Source organism: Macaca nemestrina, chromosome 14 (assembly GCF_043159975.1).
Source record: "Macaca nemestrina isolate mMacNem1 chromosome 14, mMacNem.hap1, whole genome shotgun sequence".
Lineage (NCBI taxonomy): Eukaryota > Metazoa > Chordata > Mammalia > Primates > Cercopithecidae > Macaca > Macaca nemestrina.
This window is the reverse complement of record NC_092138.1, coordinates 28,946,226-28,962,367: the sequence shown is the minus strand read 5'-3', so window position 1 is coordinate 28,962,367 and position 16,142 is coordinate 28,946,226. Positions and strand designations below refer to the sequence as shown.

At 42.4% G+C, this 16,142-nt stretch overlaps 1 protein-coding gene across 4 annotated transcripts in view; it reads left to right on the top strand.

The window, feature by feature from the left end:
- The window catches only part of LOC105491781 (phosphatidylinositol-4-phosphate 5-kinase type 1 beta), a 307,266-nt gene that overhangs the window by 281,370 nt on the left and 9,754 nt on the right, over positions 1–16,142 (top strand). For all 4 annotated transcript variants that reach the window (XM_071077710.1, XM_071077709.1, XM_071077708.1 and 1 more), the window contains one exon: positions 7,236–7,353. In XM_071077710.1, coding sequence (XP_070933811.1) covers positions 7,236–7,353 — 118 coding nt within the window. The remainder of the gene's footprint in view (positions 1–7,235; positions 7,354–16,142) is intronic.

Sequence of the window (16,142 nt, the reverse complement as noted above, 5' to 3'; positions counted from 1 at the left end):
AACTGGTTTTGAATGGCGGAAAAACAGCTCTACATCCCTCAGGTGACTACCCACCTGCAGCCTTTAAAAGAGGTTAGTGAGGCCAAGAAAAGAGTGGCAGTTAGAATGTGATCTTTAGAGAGAACTGTTGATCAGAGGTGTCTGTCCCCACCCAGGGACACTTGAGAGGGCTTGATAAGGGTCCTGTGGAGGATGTGGCTCATGCCTGAGATCCTGTGCTGGCAGAGCACAGACAGTTTGCTGTTTGGAGTTGGCCTTTGCTACTCACTTCCTATCTTTTTTCTGTGTGTGTTTTTTTTTCTCTTTAGCACTTTTGGCCAACATAATACATATTTTAAATATTTATCTCATTGTCTGTCTTCTTTAATACTATGTAAGTTCCATGAGGCACAAACTTTTAAAATTTGATCTCTGTATTCTAGGTGCTAGGATCCATTCTAGGTGCAACGTGCATACACGGATACTCAATAACTATTTGCAGCTGCGAGCAGTAGCTCATGCCTGTAACGGCAGTGCATTACAGGCCTGTGTGGCTTGTTGCAAATTATGTGCAATTAGCCCTCAGACAGTCTGAATCGAGAGAACTGTGGCAAAACTTAATGGTGCAGAACATCAGCAGGCAGCCAGACTCTTAAACCCTTGGCCTTTGGGAGGATCACTTGAGCCCAGGAGTTTGACACCAGCCTTAGCAATATAGGGAGACCTCATCTCTACCAAAAAAATTTTAAAAAGAAAAGCCAGGCATGGTGGCACATGCCTGTAGTCCCAGCTACTTGGGAGACTGAGGCAGGAGGATCACTTGAGCTCAGGAGTCTGAGACTGCAGCAAGCCAAGATTGCAACACTGCACTCCAGCCTGGATGACAGAGCCAGACCCTGTCTCTAAAAAATACAAATTAAATAACTAAATATTTGCATCCTACATTCATTACCATAAATCACTCCAACAACCCTACTTGTTCTGTATTATTATTCTCATTTTACATATGAGAAACTGGAGCTCTTTCTCAGAAGGGTTAAGAAACTTATCCAATATCACCCACAACTAAGTCGAAGAGCCAGAATTGAAAGTCAGATTCATCTGATTCCAAAGCTTATGCTCTGCCTATTAATGCTTTCTCAGCTCAGGTGTCTGTTTCCTGAAAATGTATTCTCATCTTTTTTGGGTGCTAGATAATATCTAATCTAAGAGTTTTAGGGAAGTAACATGCTATTCTGTGCTCTGGTCTCACTTGGTAGATCCTGCATAATGAAGATAACAAGTAGAAAGATTAATTGGTTATGCAGCTTACACTCAATACCAAGAAAATAATAATTTCAGATTATTCCACGTACATTTAATGGTACTTTACTATATAAATGCCTGATTATTCATTTAGGGCTGTATATTTTCCCAAATTCTTTTATATGTGTAATTTCATTTAAATATTAAATTGTTGGAAGCTTAAGTAGCTTTATTATCATTGTTCAATATTAATATCCATTGTTTTAAATATGTTGTTTTGGAAAGCATATTTTGCTTACTTACTTTTCCTCAAAACTTCCTGTTCATTATTACTCTTCCCAAAAGAACAAAGATCTCCACAGCTCACACCAAACATCATATACCATATTTGTTTTTGTGGGTATTCTATAATTATTTTGCAAGCTCCTAGGCAGGCACATTTGCCTGCACTACCTTGGTTTCAGCAATGACAAATACCTAAAATGACAGCAGCAATGACTGTAGAAAAGGGTAGTTAATTGGAAAACAGAGTTCAGATCCTAACTCTGTTCAGCGACCATGTAACCCAGGCAAGCCGCTGCACCTCCCTGAGCCTCATCCTGGAAGTAGAGATGTTGGGCAGACACACAGGGAGGGGTGGTGCACATGAGTGTAACAGGCTGGGTAGGACGCTCAAGAGCTAGGTGGGGACCCTGCAGCAATGCAGAGGACATGCTCGGTCTAAGGAAGGCAGCTGCAATCTCACTGCTACTCAGAAATGTAGGCTTACAGTTGGCCGCTCTTCTCATTTCTCAAAAGAAACTGGGTTTCTGTGGGAATTTCATTTTCCTTAATTTGGCAATAATTCAAACTAAAACAAATCTCCTTTTTTTTTTTTTCCTTGAGACAGAGTCTCACTCTGTCGCCCAGGCTGGAGTGCAATGACATGATCTCAGCTCACTGCAACCTCTGTCTTCTGGATTCAAGTAATTCTCCTGCCTCAGCCTCCCGAGTAGCTGGCATTACAGGCACCCACCACCACGCCCGGCTAATTTTTGTATTTTTAGTAGAGACAGGGTTTCGCCATGTTGGCCAGGCTGGTGTTGAATTCCTGACCTCAGGTGATCCGCCTGCCTCGGCCTCCCAGAGTGCTGGGATTACAGGCATGAGCCAACAGATCTCTTCTTCAAAACAGTTCTTCCAGCCAGACTGGGTTTGTGGGCCAGCAGTGTGTAACCTCTGGGCAGGACATCCTGCCCTTCACAGGATGAAGGTGCTCCGGCCCATGCCTGTGCTATACCAGCGTGTGCCCTGGGACATTGCAGATGGCTCCCCCAGCCTCCACGGGCCTGCACTCAGTCTCTTCACCAGAGAACTCGAAATCTCAGAACCCAACTCTCTGTCATGTCATTGAGCCAGATACATGAGTCTGCTTTTCTGTCTCCATTGATTTGTCTTTTCTTACACATTTTGCATAAATGAAATTATGTAATATGTGGTCCTCTATGACTGGCATCTTTCACTTGGCATAATGTTTTCAAGGTTTCCTCATGTTGTTGCATATATCAGCGCTTTACTCTTTTTATTACTGAATAATACTCCGTTTTATGAATTATTTGTCCATTCGTCAATTGGTGGATGTTTGAGTTGTTTCCACTTTCTGGCTACTATGAATAATGCTACTGCAAATACTCATATACAAGCTTGTGTGCTGACATGTTTTCATTTTTCTTGGATATATATGTGGGAGTGGAATTGGTGTATCATATTGCTTTGAGGACACACCAGTTTTCTGAAGTAGCTGCACCATTTTATCGAATACATTCCCATCAGCAGTGTATGAGGGCTTCAGTTGCTTTACCTCCTCTCCAACAAGTTTTATTTTCCTGATTTTCTATGATAACTATCCCAGTAGCTGTGAAAGTGGTATCTCACTGTAGTTTTGATTTGCATTTTCCTTATGACTAAGGATATTAAGCATCTTTTTATATGCGTATTGGCCATTCATGTCTTCTTTGGAGACCTCTCCAGATTCTTTGCTCATTTTTAAATTGGGTTATTTGCCTTTTTATTGCTAAGTTATAAGAGTTCTTTATATAATCTGGATACACGTCTCGATGAGCCTCATTTTTGTCCCCCAAATTTAATGATATTCAAAATATTCTACTTACTAAGATAGGACACTTCTAATATGTGCGAAAAACAGTATAAATAACAAAGTTTTTAAAAAAAGAAAGATGCCCATTTGATTTTATCAAATTTTGACCTTACGATACTAAGTAAATCTGATATTTCTTTTTTCTGTAATCATACTATATTTTAGCTAAAATAATTGATAAATGTACCTGTCAAGTCTCAAATAATATTCTAATTAATTTTTGTATTTTAATTTTGTCTTAACCATGCCAGTGGCTTACTCATAGCTTCCAAAGATAAAAGGTAAATTTTAGATTGAAAAATACTGTCAAAATGGGTGGGTTTGCCTCTAGGGAGGAGAATGCTGGATCACACGAGGGCAGGAGAAAGAGAATTACTTTCTGCTATCTATTACACTTATATGCATGTAGCATCATTTAAAAAAAATAAATTTTGGAGCCTGGGCACTGTGGCTCACACCTGTAATCCCAGCACTTTGGGAGGCTGGGGCGGGTGGATCACCTGAGGTCAGGAGTTCAAGACCAGCCTGGCCAACGTGGCAAAACCCTGTCTCTACTAAAATATGAAAATTATCCAGGCGGGGTGGCAAGCACCTGTAATCTCAGCTACTCGGGAGGCTGAGAAAGGAGAATCACTTGAACCCAGGAGGCAGAGATTGCAGTGAACCAAGATCACGCCATTGCACTCCAGCTTGGGTGACGAGAGTGAAACTTTCTCAAAAAATTAATTAATTAATTTTGGGGCCAGACACGGTGGCTCATGCCTATAATCCCAGCACTTTGGGAGGCCGAGGCGGGTGGATCATTTGAGGCCAGGAATTCGAGACCAGCCTGGCCAACAGTAAAACTCGGTCTCTACTAAAAATAAAAAAATAAGCCAGGCATGGTGGCAGGTGCCTATAATCCCAGCTGCTCGGGAGTCTGAGGCAGTAGAATCACTTGAACCTGGGAGGTAGAGGGTACAGTGAGCCCAGATCGTGCCATTGCACTCCAGCCTGGGCAACAGAGGGAGACTCCGTCTCAAAATAAATAAATAATAAAACAAATTTTTAGCAAAATTTAAATGTAGACTATTGTATTAGTCCGTTTTCACACTGCTGATAAAGACATACCCAAGACTGGGAAGAAAAATAGGTTTTATGGACTCATAGTTCTGTGTGGCTGGGGAGGCCTCACAATCATGGCGGAAGGCTAAAGGCACTTCTCACATGGCAGTGGCAAGGGAGAAAGCAAGAGAAGCAAAAGCAGAAACCCCTTATAAAACATCATATCTCATGAGACTTATTCACTACCATGAGAACAACATGGGGGAAACTGCCCCCATGATTTAATTATCTCCCACCAGGTCCCTCCCCCAACACATGGGGATTATGAGAGTACAATTCAAGAGGAGATTTAGATGGGAGGGACACAGACCCAAACCATATCAACTATAGATTAGATCATGGTATTATATCATTTTACATTTCCTGATTTTGATAATTATACTGTATTATATAAAAGAATGTCCTTGTTTTTAGGAAATTCACACTGATGGGCTTACGGGTAAAGGAATGACTTGTATGCAATTTAGTCTCCCCAAATGGTTCAGGAAAAAATGCTTATGGGTATTTATAAATAAATAATGACAAAGCAAATATGGTCAAATGATAGGAAGGGTACCCTAGACTTTTCAGCATTCCTTCCCTTTTTCTGTGAGGTTAAAGTTATTTCAAAATTAAACTTTAAAAAAATAAAAATTTAAAAAGAAAAAGCACTTCCAGAATATTCTTTTATATATAAGAGCTTCCAGAATATTATTTTATATATTTCAAATACATATTAATATTATATATAATATTGTATTATTATATATTAATATCTATAATTAGTATTATATTGATACATATTAATATACATATTATAGATATAACATATACATATTAATTATAGGTAATATTAATATATAATACAATATTATATAATAATATGTATTTGATATATATTAATACATTTGATACACTTAATATTAGGAAGAAAATAAAAATCATAAATAAAAACTCAAGAATGAGAAAACTTAGTTTTTTGGGGGGGGGCTTTTTTTTTTTTTGAGATGGAGTCTCACTCTGTCACCCAGTCTGGAGTGCAGTGGCACAATCTTGACTCACTGCAACCTCTGCCTCCCGGATTCAAGTGCTTCTCCTGCCTCAGCCTCCCGAGTAGCTGGGATTGCAGGCGTGTGCCACCACTCCCAGCTAATATTTTGCATTTTTAGTAGTGATGAGGTTTCACCATATTGGCCAGGCCACTCTCGAACTCCTGACCTCAGATGATCTGCCCACCTTGGCCTCCCAAAGTGCTGGGATTAGAGGTATGAGCCACTGCACCCAGCCTCTTTATGACTTTTGTGATCAGGAAAAATACAAGTGAACCTTACCTCTTAAGATCCACACAATTTGCTGCATGTGGTGGCTCATGCCTGTAGTCCCAGCATTTTGGGAGGCCGAGGTGGGCGAATCACGAGGTCAGGAGTTTGAGAGCAGCCTGGCCAACATGGTGAAACCCCATCTCTACTAAAAATACAAAAATTAGCCACGCGTGGTGGTGCACGCCTGTGATCACAGCTACTCAGGAGCCTGAGGAAAGAGAATCACTGGAACCCAGGAAGTGGAGACTGCAGTATTGCAGTGAGCTGAGATCATGCCACTGCACTCCAGCTTGGGTGACAGAGCAAGACTCAGTCTCAAAAAAACAAAGAAAAAGAAAAAAAGGACCAGTTACTTCAACAGTTTCAACAGTTAACACTGGTTATATCACAACAAACAAGGGTGGTTTCTCCTCGGTTGGCTCTACGTGCATTCCTTTGGCTTTTGGTATTGTCGTAGTTACTAAGGGTGCGCTCCAGCTGTCCTCGCAGAGGACATAGCACAATGCTCTGTGTTTATGTGGTTCATTGTTACTCCAAGTGTGGTCCTTGAACCATCAGCGTGAGCATCACCTGGGAGCTTGTCAGAAATGCAAATCCATGGGCTCTATGCCAGATTCTGGCTCAGAAGCTTTGTGAGAGGGATCCAAGAAATTGCATTCTAACCAGCCCTCCAGGGGATTCTGAGGCACATGTAAGTTTGAGAACCACTGATGTAATTGAAAAAGAAAAAAAAAAAAAGAGGAAAAAAAAGATAAATCATCAGTGCTAATGATGCCCAAGGTTATCTTTTGTAAACTAGTATAGTATAAATACTGTAAATTGAAGCAGCAAGAACCAGTCATTCGAAGTCAAAGATAACTAATGAGCCCCTAGATTCACATCCTCCCAGCACTCACAAGGCATAGGGCCCACAAATCCCCTCTCCAAAATGCAGTGAGGTATCTCGTGTGCTGCTAGAGAAAGAAAACGCACTTCTAGTAAAACCGAATACTTTTTTTTTTTTTTTTTTTTTTTTTTTGAGACGAGTCTCACTCTGTCACCAGGCTGGAGTGCAGTGGTGTGATCTCAGCTCACTGCAACCTCCGCCTCCTGAGTTCCAGCGATTCTTCTGCCTCAGCCTTCTGAGTAGCTGGGACTATAGGTGCGCGCCACCACACCCAGTTAATTTTTGTATTTTTAGTAGAGACAGGGTTTCACCATGTTGGCCAGGATGGTCTTGATCTCTTGACCTCATGATCTGCCTGCCTCAGCCTCCCAAAGTGCTGGGATTACAGGCATGAGCCACTGCGCGTGGCCTAAAACCGAATTCTTTAAACTCAAGTGACCATGTCTCCAGGTATAACCATATATCCTTCAAATTCTCAAAAGTTTTCATCCCCAAAAGCTGCCCTCTTTAGCCACAACTTTGGAGGTGTCTTTAGATTTTGTTCTGGGGCCCTCATGCTCATCATTCATCTTTATTTTTCCAGCAAAGGGTTACCTTCCAGTTCAACATTTACCTTGGAAGAGGGGACCATCTACTTGACCACTGAACCCAACACTCTGGAAGTGCAGGATGACAATGCTTCTGTGCTTGATGTCTATTTAGTAAGTAATTTTTTAGTTTCCTCTCCTCCCCTTCTGGTTTATAAATGGATCCAGGCCATGGCTTACACAAGAACAAGTTCAATAAAACCAGGCATGCTTGGGTTTTAAAAGGAATGATGGCGCCCTGTCACTTCTGCAAATGGTGCTTCTTTTCACAAGCAATGTTTTCCTACAGTTTGTTACACAAAAGAACATCTAGTCAATACGAAATCACCATGTATAACAAGAGAACGAATCCTCTAATGTCAAGGCAAAGTAGGGCTCCTTAGTGTTATTCCCAGCCAGGTAATGTTTTCCTTTGACTCAGTCACTCTCCCTGATGTTTGAATCTTCTGCGTTTTGGCGTTGCTCCCTTGGTAAGTTAGTAGGCCACGAGGCGCAGAACTCATGGGAAGAACCCAAATTCAGCACCGGAGAATCTTGGCTGATTCTCTCCTTGTCACCAATCAGCTTTTGATTTGGGCAGGAACCTTTCTGACTGCCTAAGGAGGAACCTAATGCCTGCCCTGCCTACCTTACAAGGCTGCTCTGAGGATCATGAGTGACCCATTAGTGCCTGACAGATTACCTGTATCAGCTTAATCGAACTGTTAGATGCCTAGAAAGATACCCTGATGGGCTACAGTGTAAAAGAGTATTTTCTGTGCCAAGTGCATCTCACATATATGCTACATCTTTGTGCACCTGCACAAATTTTTTTTTTTTTTTTTTTTTTGAGACGGAGGCTGGAGGGCAATGGTGCAATCTCGGCTCACCACAACCTCCGCCTCCCAGGTTCAAGTGATTCTCCTGCCTCAGCCTCCCTAGTAGCTGGGATTACAGGCATGTGCCACCACGCCCAGCTAATTTTGTATTTTTAGTAGAGACGGGGTTTCTCCATGTTGGTCAGGCTGGTCTCGAACTCCCGACCTCAGGTAATCTGCCCACCTCGGCCTCCCAAAGTGCTGGGATTGCAGGCATGAGCCACCGCACCCGGCCTACCTGCACAAAATTACATACAACAGGGTAAGTGTTCTTTTGGAATTTTCTGGGGTTTTCTAAGTTTTGCTAAACATGAGCCAATATTCTGTGTCACTCCTGGTGTACAAGTGCAACTTCAGGAATCAGCACTGAGTGGTGCATGTCTCACAGCAGCTCCTCGAGCCTCTTTGAGCCTGCATTTTATGCTTTTCCATATCCCTGACCTAGCACTGTAGTTCCTCACAAGTGCTCTGCAGGGCGTCAGTCACATAAGATGCTACTCCTGGCTCTTCTGGAGTAGTATCCAAAGTCCTGGCCAGGCGTGGTGGCTCATGCCTCTAATCCCAGCACTTTGGGAAGCTGAGGCAGGCAAATCACTTGAGGTCAAGAGTTCGAGACCAGCCTGACCAAGATGGTGAAACCCCGTCTCTACTAAAAGTAGGAAAATTAGGCGGGCATGGTGGTGCATGTCTGTAGTCCCAGCTACTTAGGAGGCTGAGGCAGGAGAATCACTTGAACCTGGGAGGTGGAGGTTGCAATGAGCCGAGATCATGCTACTGCATTCCCACCTGGGCAACAGAGTGAGAGCCTGTCTCAAAAAAAAAAAAAAGTCCTCCAGGCCCTTCGTGGTCTAGTCTTCCCTGCCTCTACAACCTGCCCCCTCCCTGGGTCTCCCTCTTCCTTGCTGACGCTATTCTAGCCACACTGGCCTCCTTGGTGTTCCTCCCACAGACCAAGCACACCTCTGCCTCGGGACTTTTACATTTGCCATTCCTGTCTGTGTATTCTTTTCCACCCATCCCATGCTCCCTCACTTCTTTCAGGTCTCAGCCCATGTACCCCTTTTTCAGATAGGCTTTTCTTGAAGCCCCGCTCCCACTACCACCACATAAACAGCAGGTCCCCCACCAACCATTGTAAAAATATTTTTTATCTGAATATCCTGGTTTTTGCATGAACAGATTTTTTTGCACTGAGCAATGCTCCTCCCTACCATTGCCCCCGCTTTAAAAAAAATAAGGTTGTAGCAGATCACAAAATCCTTACAGAAAAGTTGGTCCACCCCCAACCAAGAAAATAGGGAATTAAATAGAGAAAAAAATATATTTTTGGTCCCATGTTGGATTCATCTGGAACCAAAAATCAGGAAAGCTTTTCAGAAAGAAGCTAAGTAAAATCTCATCTTCATGAGCTAAGGATTCATGCCACTTTTATGTGTCTTTACAAAACCTAGATTTTCACCAATCATGGAGGTGCAGTATTCCTGAGTGAGCCAAAACTCAAATTCAGCTCCATATGTGGTCCTGCCTAAACTTGAACCCAGGAGCATCCTGTTGTTGTTACTGATCATAAATATAAGTCTCACCTCCACCTCATTGGAATCATGTGTCTTACAAGAGTGAGAGAAGGATGCAGAAAGGAAGGAATGAGGGGGTTTTGTTGAGAATATTTTTTGTAAAATTCTTTCACTGTTTTTTCCTGATTTTCTTTTTTTTTCTTTTCTTTTCTTTTTTTTTTTTTTTTTGGAGACAGAATTTCCCTCTTGTCGCCCAAGCTGGAGTGCAATGGCACGATCTCGGCTCACTGCAACCTCCACCTCCCAGGGTCAAACAATTCTCCTACCTCAGCCTCCCAAGTAGCTGGGATTACAGGCACCTGCCACCACGCCCAGCTAATTTTTGTATTTTTAGTAGAGACGGGGTTTCGCCACGTTGGTCGGGCTGATCTCGAACTCCTGACTTCAGGTGATCCGCCTGCCTCGGCCTCCCAAAGTGCTGAGATTACAGGCATGAGCCACTGTGCCCAGCCTCCTGATTATTTTTTAATGTTCTAGTATAGCAGTTCTCAGACCTTTTGATCTCAGGTCCCCTTTAAACTCTTAAAAATTATTGAGAATTCTGAAGAGTGTTTTGGTATCTAGGTTGTATTTATCAATTATGTTGTGTTTTCAAAACTAAAACAGAATGTTTTTGTTTTTTGAGATAAGGTCTTGCTCTGTTGCTTGGGCTGGAGTGCAGTGGTGTGATCTCGGCTCACTGCAATGTCTGTTTCCCAGGTTCAAATGATTCTTGTGCTTACAACCTTCTGAGTGGCTAGAACTACAGGTGCATGCCACCATACCTGGCTAATTTTTGTGTTTTTTTGTAGTGACGGGGTTTTACCATGTTGCCCAGGCTGGTCTCAAACTCCTGGACTCAGGCAGTCTGCCCATCTTGGCCTCCCAAAGTGCTGGGATTACAGGAGTGAGCCACTGCACCTAGCCAAAATTGTTTATTCATTAATTTAAAATAGTAATCTATTATATGTTAAATAATGTTTTTATGAATATTATATTTTCCAAAACGAAAATAGATTTTGTGAGGAGGGTAGCATTCTTTTATATTTCTGCAAATCCCTAATGTCTGGCTTAATGGAAGAAAAAAGATTCTCACATCTGTTTCTGTATCCATCTTCTTGATATATATAACACATCGTTTCATTTCTAGAAAGCTCCATTGTACATCCATGAAAGGGAATGAGAATAAAAAGGCAAATAACATCTTGGTATTATCAGGAAAATAGTTTGACCTCATGGACCCCCAGAAATGATCCCTACAGAGTTTTTCTCATATTTTAACTTAGTCTCTTCACCTGTTGCAAAACCAGATGATACATATATTTATTAGAGAGAAATAGGTACCTGGTCTCTGCCTCTCATTAATCATTGACCTTGAATTCAGTCACCCTCTTTGGGCCTCAGTTTTCTTATCTATAAAATGAATTATTAAATCAGATTCATTCTAAATTACAAAGAGCTATAGAAATAAGATTTTCCAAGGTGGGAAGATTGCTTGAGGCCAGGAGTTCAAGACCAGCCCAGGCAACACAGTAATACCTCATCTCTACAAAAATTAAAAAAAAAAAAAAAATAGCCAGGCTTGTTGGTGCATACCTGTAGTCCCAGCTACTTGTGAGGCTGAGGCTGGAGGATCCCTTGGGCCCAGGAATCTGAGGTTGCGTGTGAGCCATGATCTCACCACTGCACCCCAGCCTAGGCAATGGAGTGAGACATTGTCTCTAAAAAAATAGAAAGAACAGAAAAGAGGGAGGAATGGAGAGAGAGAGAAAGAAAAAAGAAAAGAAAGAAAGAAGAAAAGAAAAGAAAGGTTTCCAAAGTAGCTACTGTTGTTTCTCCAAATTTTGCTGTTTAATCACCTCCTATACCATAAACTTTCATATTTTTTAAACTTAAATTTTATGGCAGTACATCTAGAAAGTCCTGCACCATTAACTTGTAATTCCAGAATGTGTTTTCATGCTGGAAATTTTTATTTTTTGTTTTGCGTGCTCTTCCAGATCAGAAAGGGTACAGCTCATTGCCTTCCCTTCAGTATTTTCATTTGCATCTGCATTATGAAAAAGCAAATGGAGGCCGGGCACAGTGGCTCATGCCCGTAATCCCAGCACTTTGGGAAGCCTGGGAGGCCGAGGCGGGCAGATCACCTGAGGTCGAGAGTTCGAGACCAGCCTGACCAACAAGGAGAAACCCCATCTTTACTAAAAGTACAAAATTAGCCAGACGTGGTGGTGCATTCCTGTAATCCCAGCTACTCAGGAGGCTGAGGCAGGAGAATGGCTTGAACCCAGGAGGCAGAGGTTGCGGTGAGCCAAGATGGCGCCATTACACTCCAACCTGGGCAACAAGAACAAAGTTCCATCTCAAAAAAAAAAAAAAAAAGAAAATGGAAAAGAAACGCACAAGAAAGGAAAACCAATCTTGCCTTTGCATTGTCTCTTTTTTCCTTTTGACATAATTTGAATGCTCTGAATCACAGCCATCTTTATCTGAAGGGCAGTTGGAAGCTTCTCTGGTGACCTCCTATTCAGTGTTGTCACCAAACATGGTCAGGTTTCTCTTGTAATGCTTCTTCTCCTTTAAGATAGCATTTCTCTATTAGTAGTTGTAGCCTAATCCTCTAGGGCTTTTATTTATACAGTAATAGATAAGCCATTCACCTTTGTGTAAAAATACATAGGCTTAAACCCAAATGATGTATGCCCACCAGATAACATATGAAATATCCTTTTGACGATCCATCCACACATTATGTGTGTGTGCATTAGGCCAGCTCTCCTGCTTTTTCCTGTGACTCAACATGAAATTAAAAAGGATTGGTGAGCTGAGAAGGCAGCTAATGGTTCCATCATCCTTAGTGAGACATTTAGTTCCAATTTTATGTACCTAGTTATTCTGCACGGCTTTTTAAAGGCCATTCACCTTCACACTGTAGAGTTCCAAGCTATTTGACTCATTTTCAAATATTCCAATCAAGGGAGGTGTTTCCTAAGATGACTTTATCCAGTGACCAAAGAAGTGTTTTTCATTGAATTTTGAGTTGATGACACACATTGGGGTATTTAAAAGAATACACAGAGATGAGCAGGCTGTATTGATTTAAAATGGGCAATCATGCAGTCTTCATAATAGAGCCAGATTCTACTTTGTAAATAGTCCCAGATATTCTAAGGCACCGGATGCTGTCACAGTGGCTGTTATTTCTGTTTCTAAGGCGGCTTCTTTGCCTGATGTAGAATGCAATTTGGTTTTCATGGAAAGAGGAACAACCAACAAAAAGGCATTTCTGCTGAAAAGTGTATTGGGAGAGAATATCCTTTTATGACTAGCTAGGAATGGCTGGGTAAGTGGGAGATAATGGGATTGCTTCTTTAATAATATAGAAGTTTGAAAGATGGCTGCCACAAAACAGTGACTTCCTTGCTTCTACGATTCAGACCCAAGGTTATGCCCTTACACTTTCCATATTAACATCCTCTCAATAACACGTACTTTCATCCAGTTTTGCTTCTCCACAAAATGGCTGTTTGAAATACAAAAATAGCTGTGAGCGAAGGAGAAGAAACAGTTAAGCCGTGTTTTAGCCATGCCAGTATTGGAGATTAGCGCTCTGATGGGCAGCTATTGGACAGCTTCATTATTTAATGTGTTTTCAGGGTAGTTAATAATACTCTTTGATCATGGGAAGAAGGGTGGCAGAGAAGTGAAAATGATTGAATTAACAGCTTATCATACTATTATGTATGGAAAAAGCGTGAGAAAGAGAAGAAAAACACTTTAAATTAGGTCACAGGGGTCTTAGAAAATTCAGTGGAACTTTTTTGGCAAAAGAAACTGCGTTTCTGGATTTGAATCCCTCAGCATTGAGGTTAATGACTTATATCGAGTCTCTTTAATCATTCCTTGTTGGAGCCAGTATCGGCTGCTGCAAGGGGTGTTTTTCTGAAACAGTGGCATTTCTTATTGCTTCTCAGGAGAGAGCTCCATCCCCTACCAACCAAAGATGCTGCTCGGGTTTTTGGTAGATTTTAGTGAGAACAGAGTAGGAAGGAAAAAGGACTAACTGCGTTTGGTGTAGAAGGCATTTGATCAGAAGCCCCTTTGCTTCTGCCACGTGATCACGTTGTTGAGAAATGAAGAGATTTGGGAAAGGATAAATTAGGGCCCTTGTTTATTTCCAGAAATGCTTGGCCCCTAAGTTATTGACAAATAATATTTCTAAGACATGTGGAAGAGCTGAGTAAATGGACCTCCCATTGCCCGAGGCTCACAGCATCTTCAAGTTATTCCCATTCTTGAAATAAAAGTGACGCAAGCTTCAAATTAATGAGGCAACCTGTCAGGCTAGATTAGGAGGTCACCCATAGGATTTTTTAAAAAAACAAACAGCATTAAACTGCTGTTTAAGGATTAGAGGAGGGAATTCGAGTTGGAGTTATAAAGGCATACTGGCTTTCCAGTTAAATTAGGCTCAGAGTTAGCAATTGAATGACAGTTTGCAGGACTGTGGTAGCTTTTTTTTTTTTTTTTTTTTTTTTTTTTTTGCTGTTAGGTCCTAGCTTTACAGTGAATCTTGACTTGCCGGGTAGCTTGATTTCTACTTTCTTTTTTCTTTTTTTTTTCTTTTTATTTCAGACAGGATACCTCTGTCGCCCAGGGGGAAGTACAGTGGTGCAATCTTGGCTCACTGCAACCTCTGCCTTCCAGATTCAAGTGACTCTCCTGCCTCAGGCTCCCAAGTAGCTGGGACTACAGACTCACACCACCGCACCAGGCTAATTTTTATATTTTTTTGTACAGATGAGGTTTCCCCATGTTGGCCAGGCTGACCTCAAATTCGACCTCAAGTGATCCGCCCACCTCAGCCTCCCAAATTGGGATTACAGGCGTGAGCCACTGCACCTGGCCGATTTCCACTTTCTTTTTTTTTTTTTTTTTTGAGACAGAGTCTCGCTCTGTTGCCCAGGTTGGAGTGCAGTGGCTTGATCTCGGCTCACTGCAAGCTCCGCCTCCTGGGTTTACGCCATTCTCCTGCCTCAGCCTCCCGAGTAGCTGGGACTACAGGCACCCGCCACCTTGCCTGGCTAGTTTTTGTTTTTGTATTTTTTAGTACAGACGGGGTTTCACCGTGTTAGCCAGGATGGTCTCGATCTCCTGACCTCGTGATCCGCCCATCTCGGCCTCCCAAAGTGCTGGAATTACAGGCTTGAGCCACCGCGCCTGGCCGAATTCCACTTTCTTAAAAACTAGTTCTGCTCTTCAATTTGCCTGGGTCTCATATTATACATCCAGGCGCAAGTTGCCCCTCATTTTTCATTCTTTGCCCCCTAAGACTGGCCTCTCTTCCCTTATCCCTCTAGACTCTTCCTATTGCTTCTCTTTGTGGTTTCTATTTTTGTCTTCCTTGTCAGAGAAAGCCAGTGTTTGCCGGTCTCTGGAGACTTTCCAACTCTTGGGAATAGTGTTTGAGGAAGAACAGCCTCTAATGGTGTGAACTTGGGGTCTGTGAGGCCCTGAGCCTGCAGGAAACAAACAGCAGACTTAGAACCAGATTAGAACAAACAAGAACTTTTGGGAAAACAAGTTTAGATCGCACCCATGGACCTAGTAAACAGGACTGTCCTCATTCACACCACTTCCCTCCTGGGCTCTGAGGGGGAATGGGAAAATGCTTAAGGACTGTTCGTTTTATAAAAAATAAAGCCCCCCAAGTGTGAAGAAGGGCATGAGTAGGAGTAGGCAGCTGAGGGCCTGGCTTCCCGTTGGTCTGCTTCTGCCTATGCTGGTTTCCAAGGGCTGCTATCACAAATGACCACAGACAGAAATGGATTGTCTCACAGTTCTAGAGGCCAGATGTCTGAAATCAAGGTGTCAGTAGTGCCACAGTTCCTCTGAAGGCTCCAGGGGAGGATCCTTCCCTCCCTCTTTCAGCCTCTGGTGGCTCCACCTGTCCCTTGGTCCTTTGATCTGTGTCACTCTGTCTCTGCCACCATGTTCACATGGCCTTCTCCCCTGTGATGCTCTGTGCCTCTGTGTGGCCTCTCTTCTTATAAGGATGTCAGTCATTGGATTTAGGGTTCACTGTAATCCAGTATGACCTCATCTTAACTCATTACATCTGCAAAGACCCTATTTCCAAATAAGGTTACAGTCTGAGGCTCCAAGTGGATAAGAATATTGGGGGGACACAATTCAGCCCACCCCTCTACCTTACCAAGGGACCTGTGAATTAACTGCTCCTTACCATACATAGCCTCATTTTCCTGTTCACTTCTCTCCTCCCTGGCTAAGTCACTGTGAGGTTGGGTAGATGTTTCCAAATTAGTTTGTATTCCTCACAAAGAGGTATCAGGTAAATGACTCTATGAACAGAGTCAATCACCTGTTGGGGACTGAGGCATTGCTCTTTTTTAAAGCTCTACACACATCCAGGGCTGAGATCCCCTGAACTTGTTGACAGGGTCCTTCAGCTCTGAGCATCCTGGAATTCTTG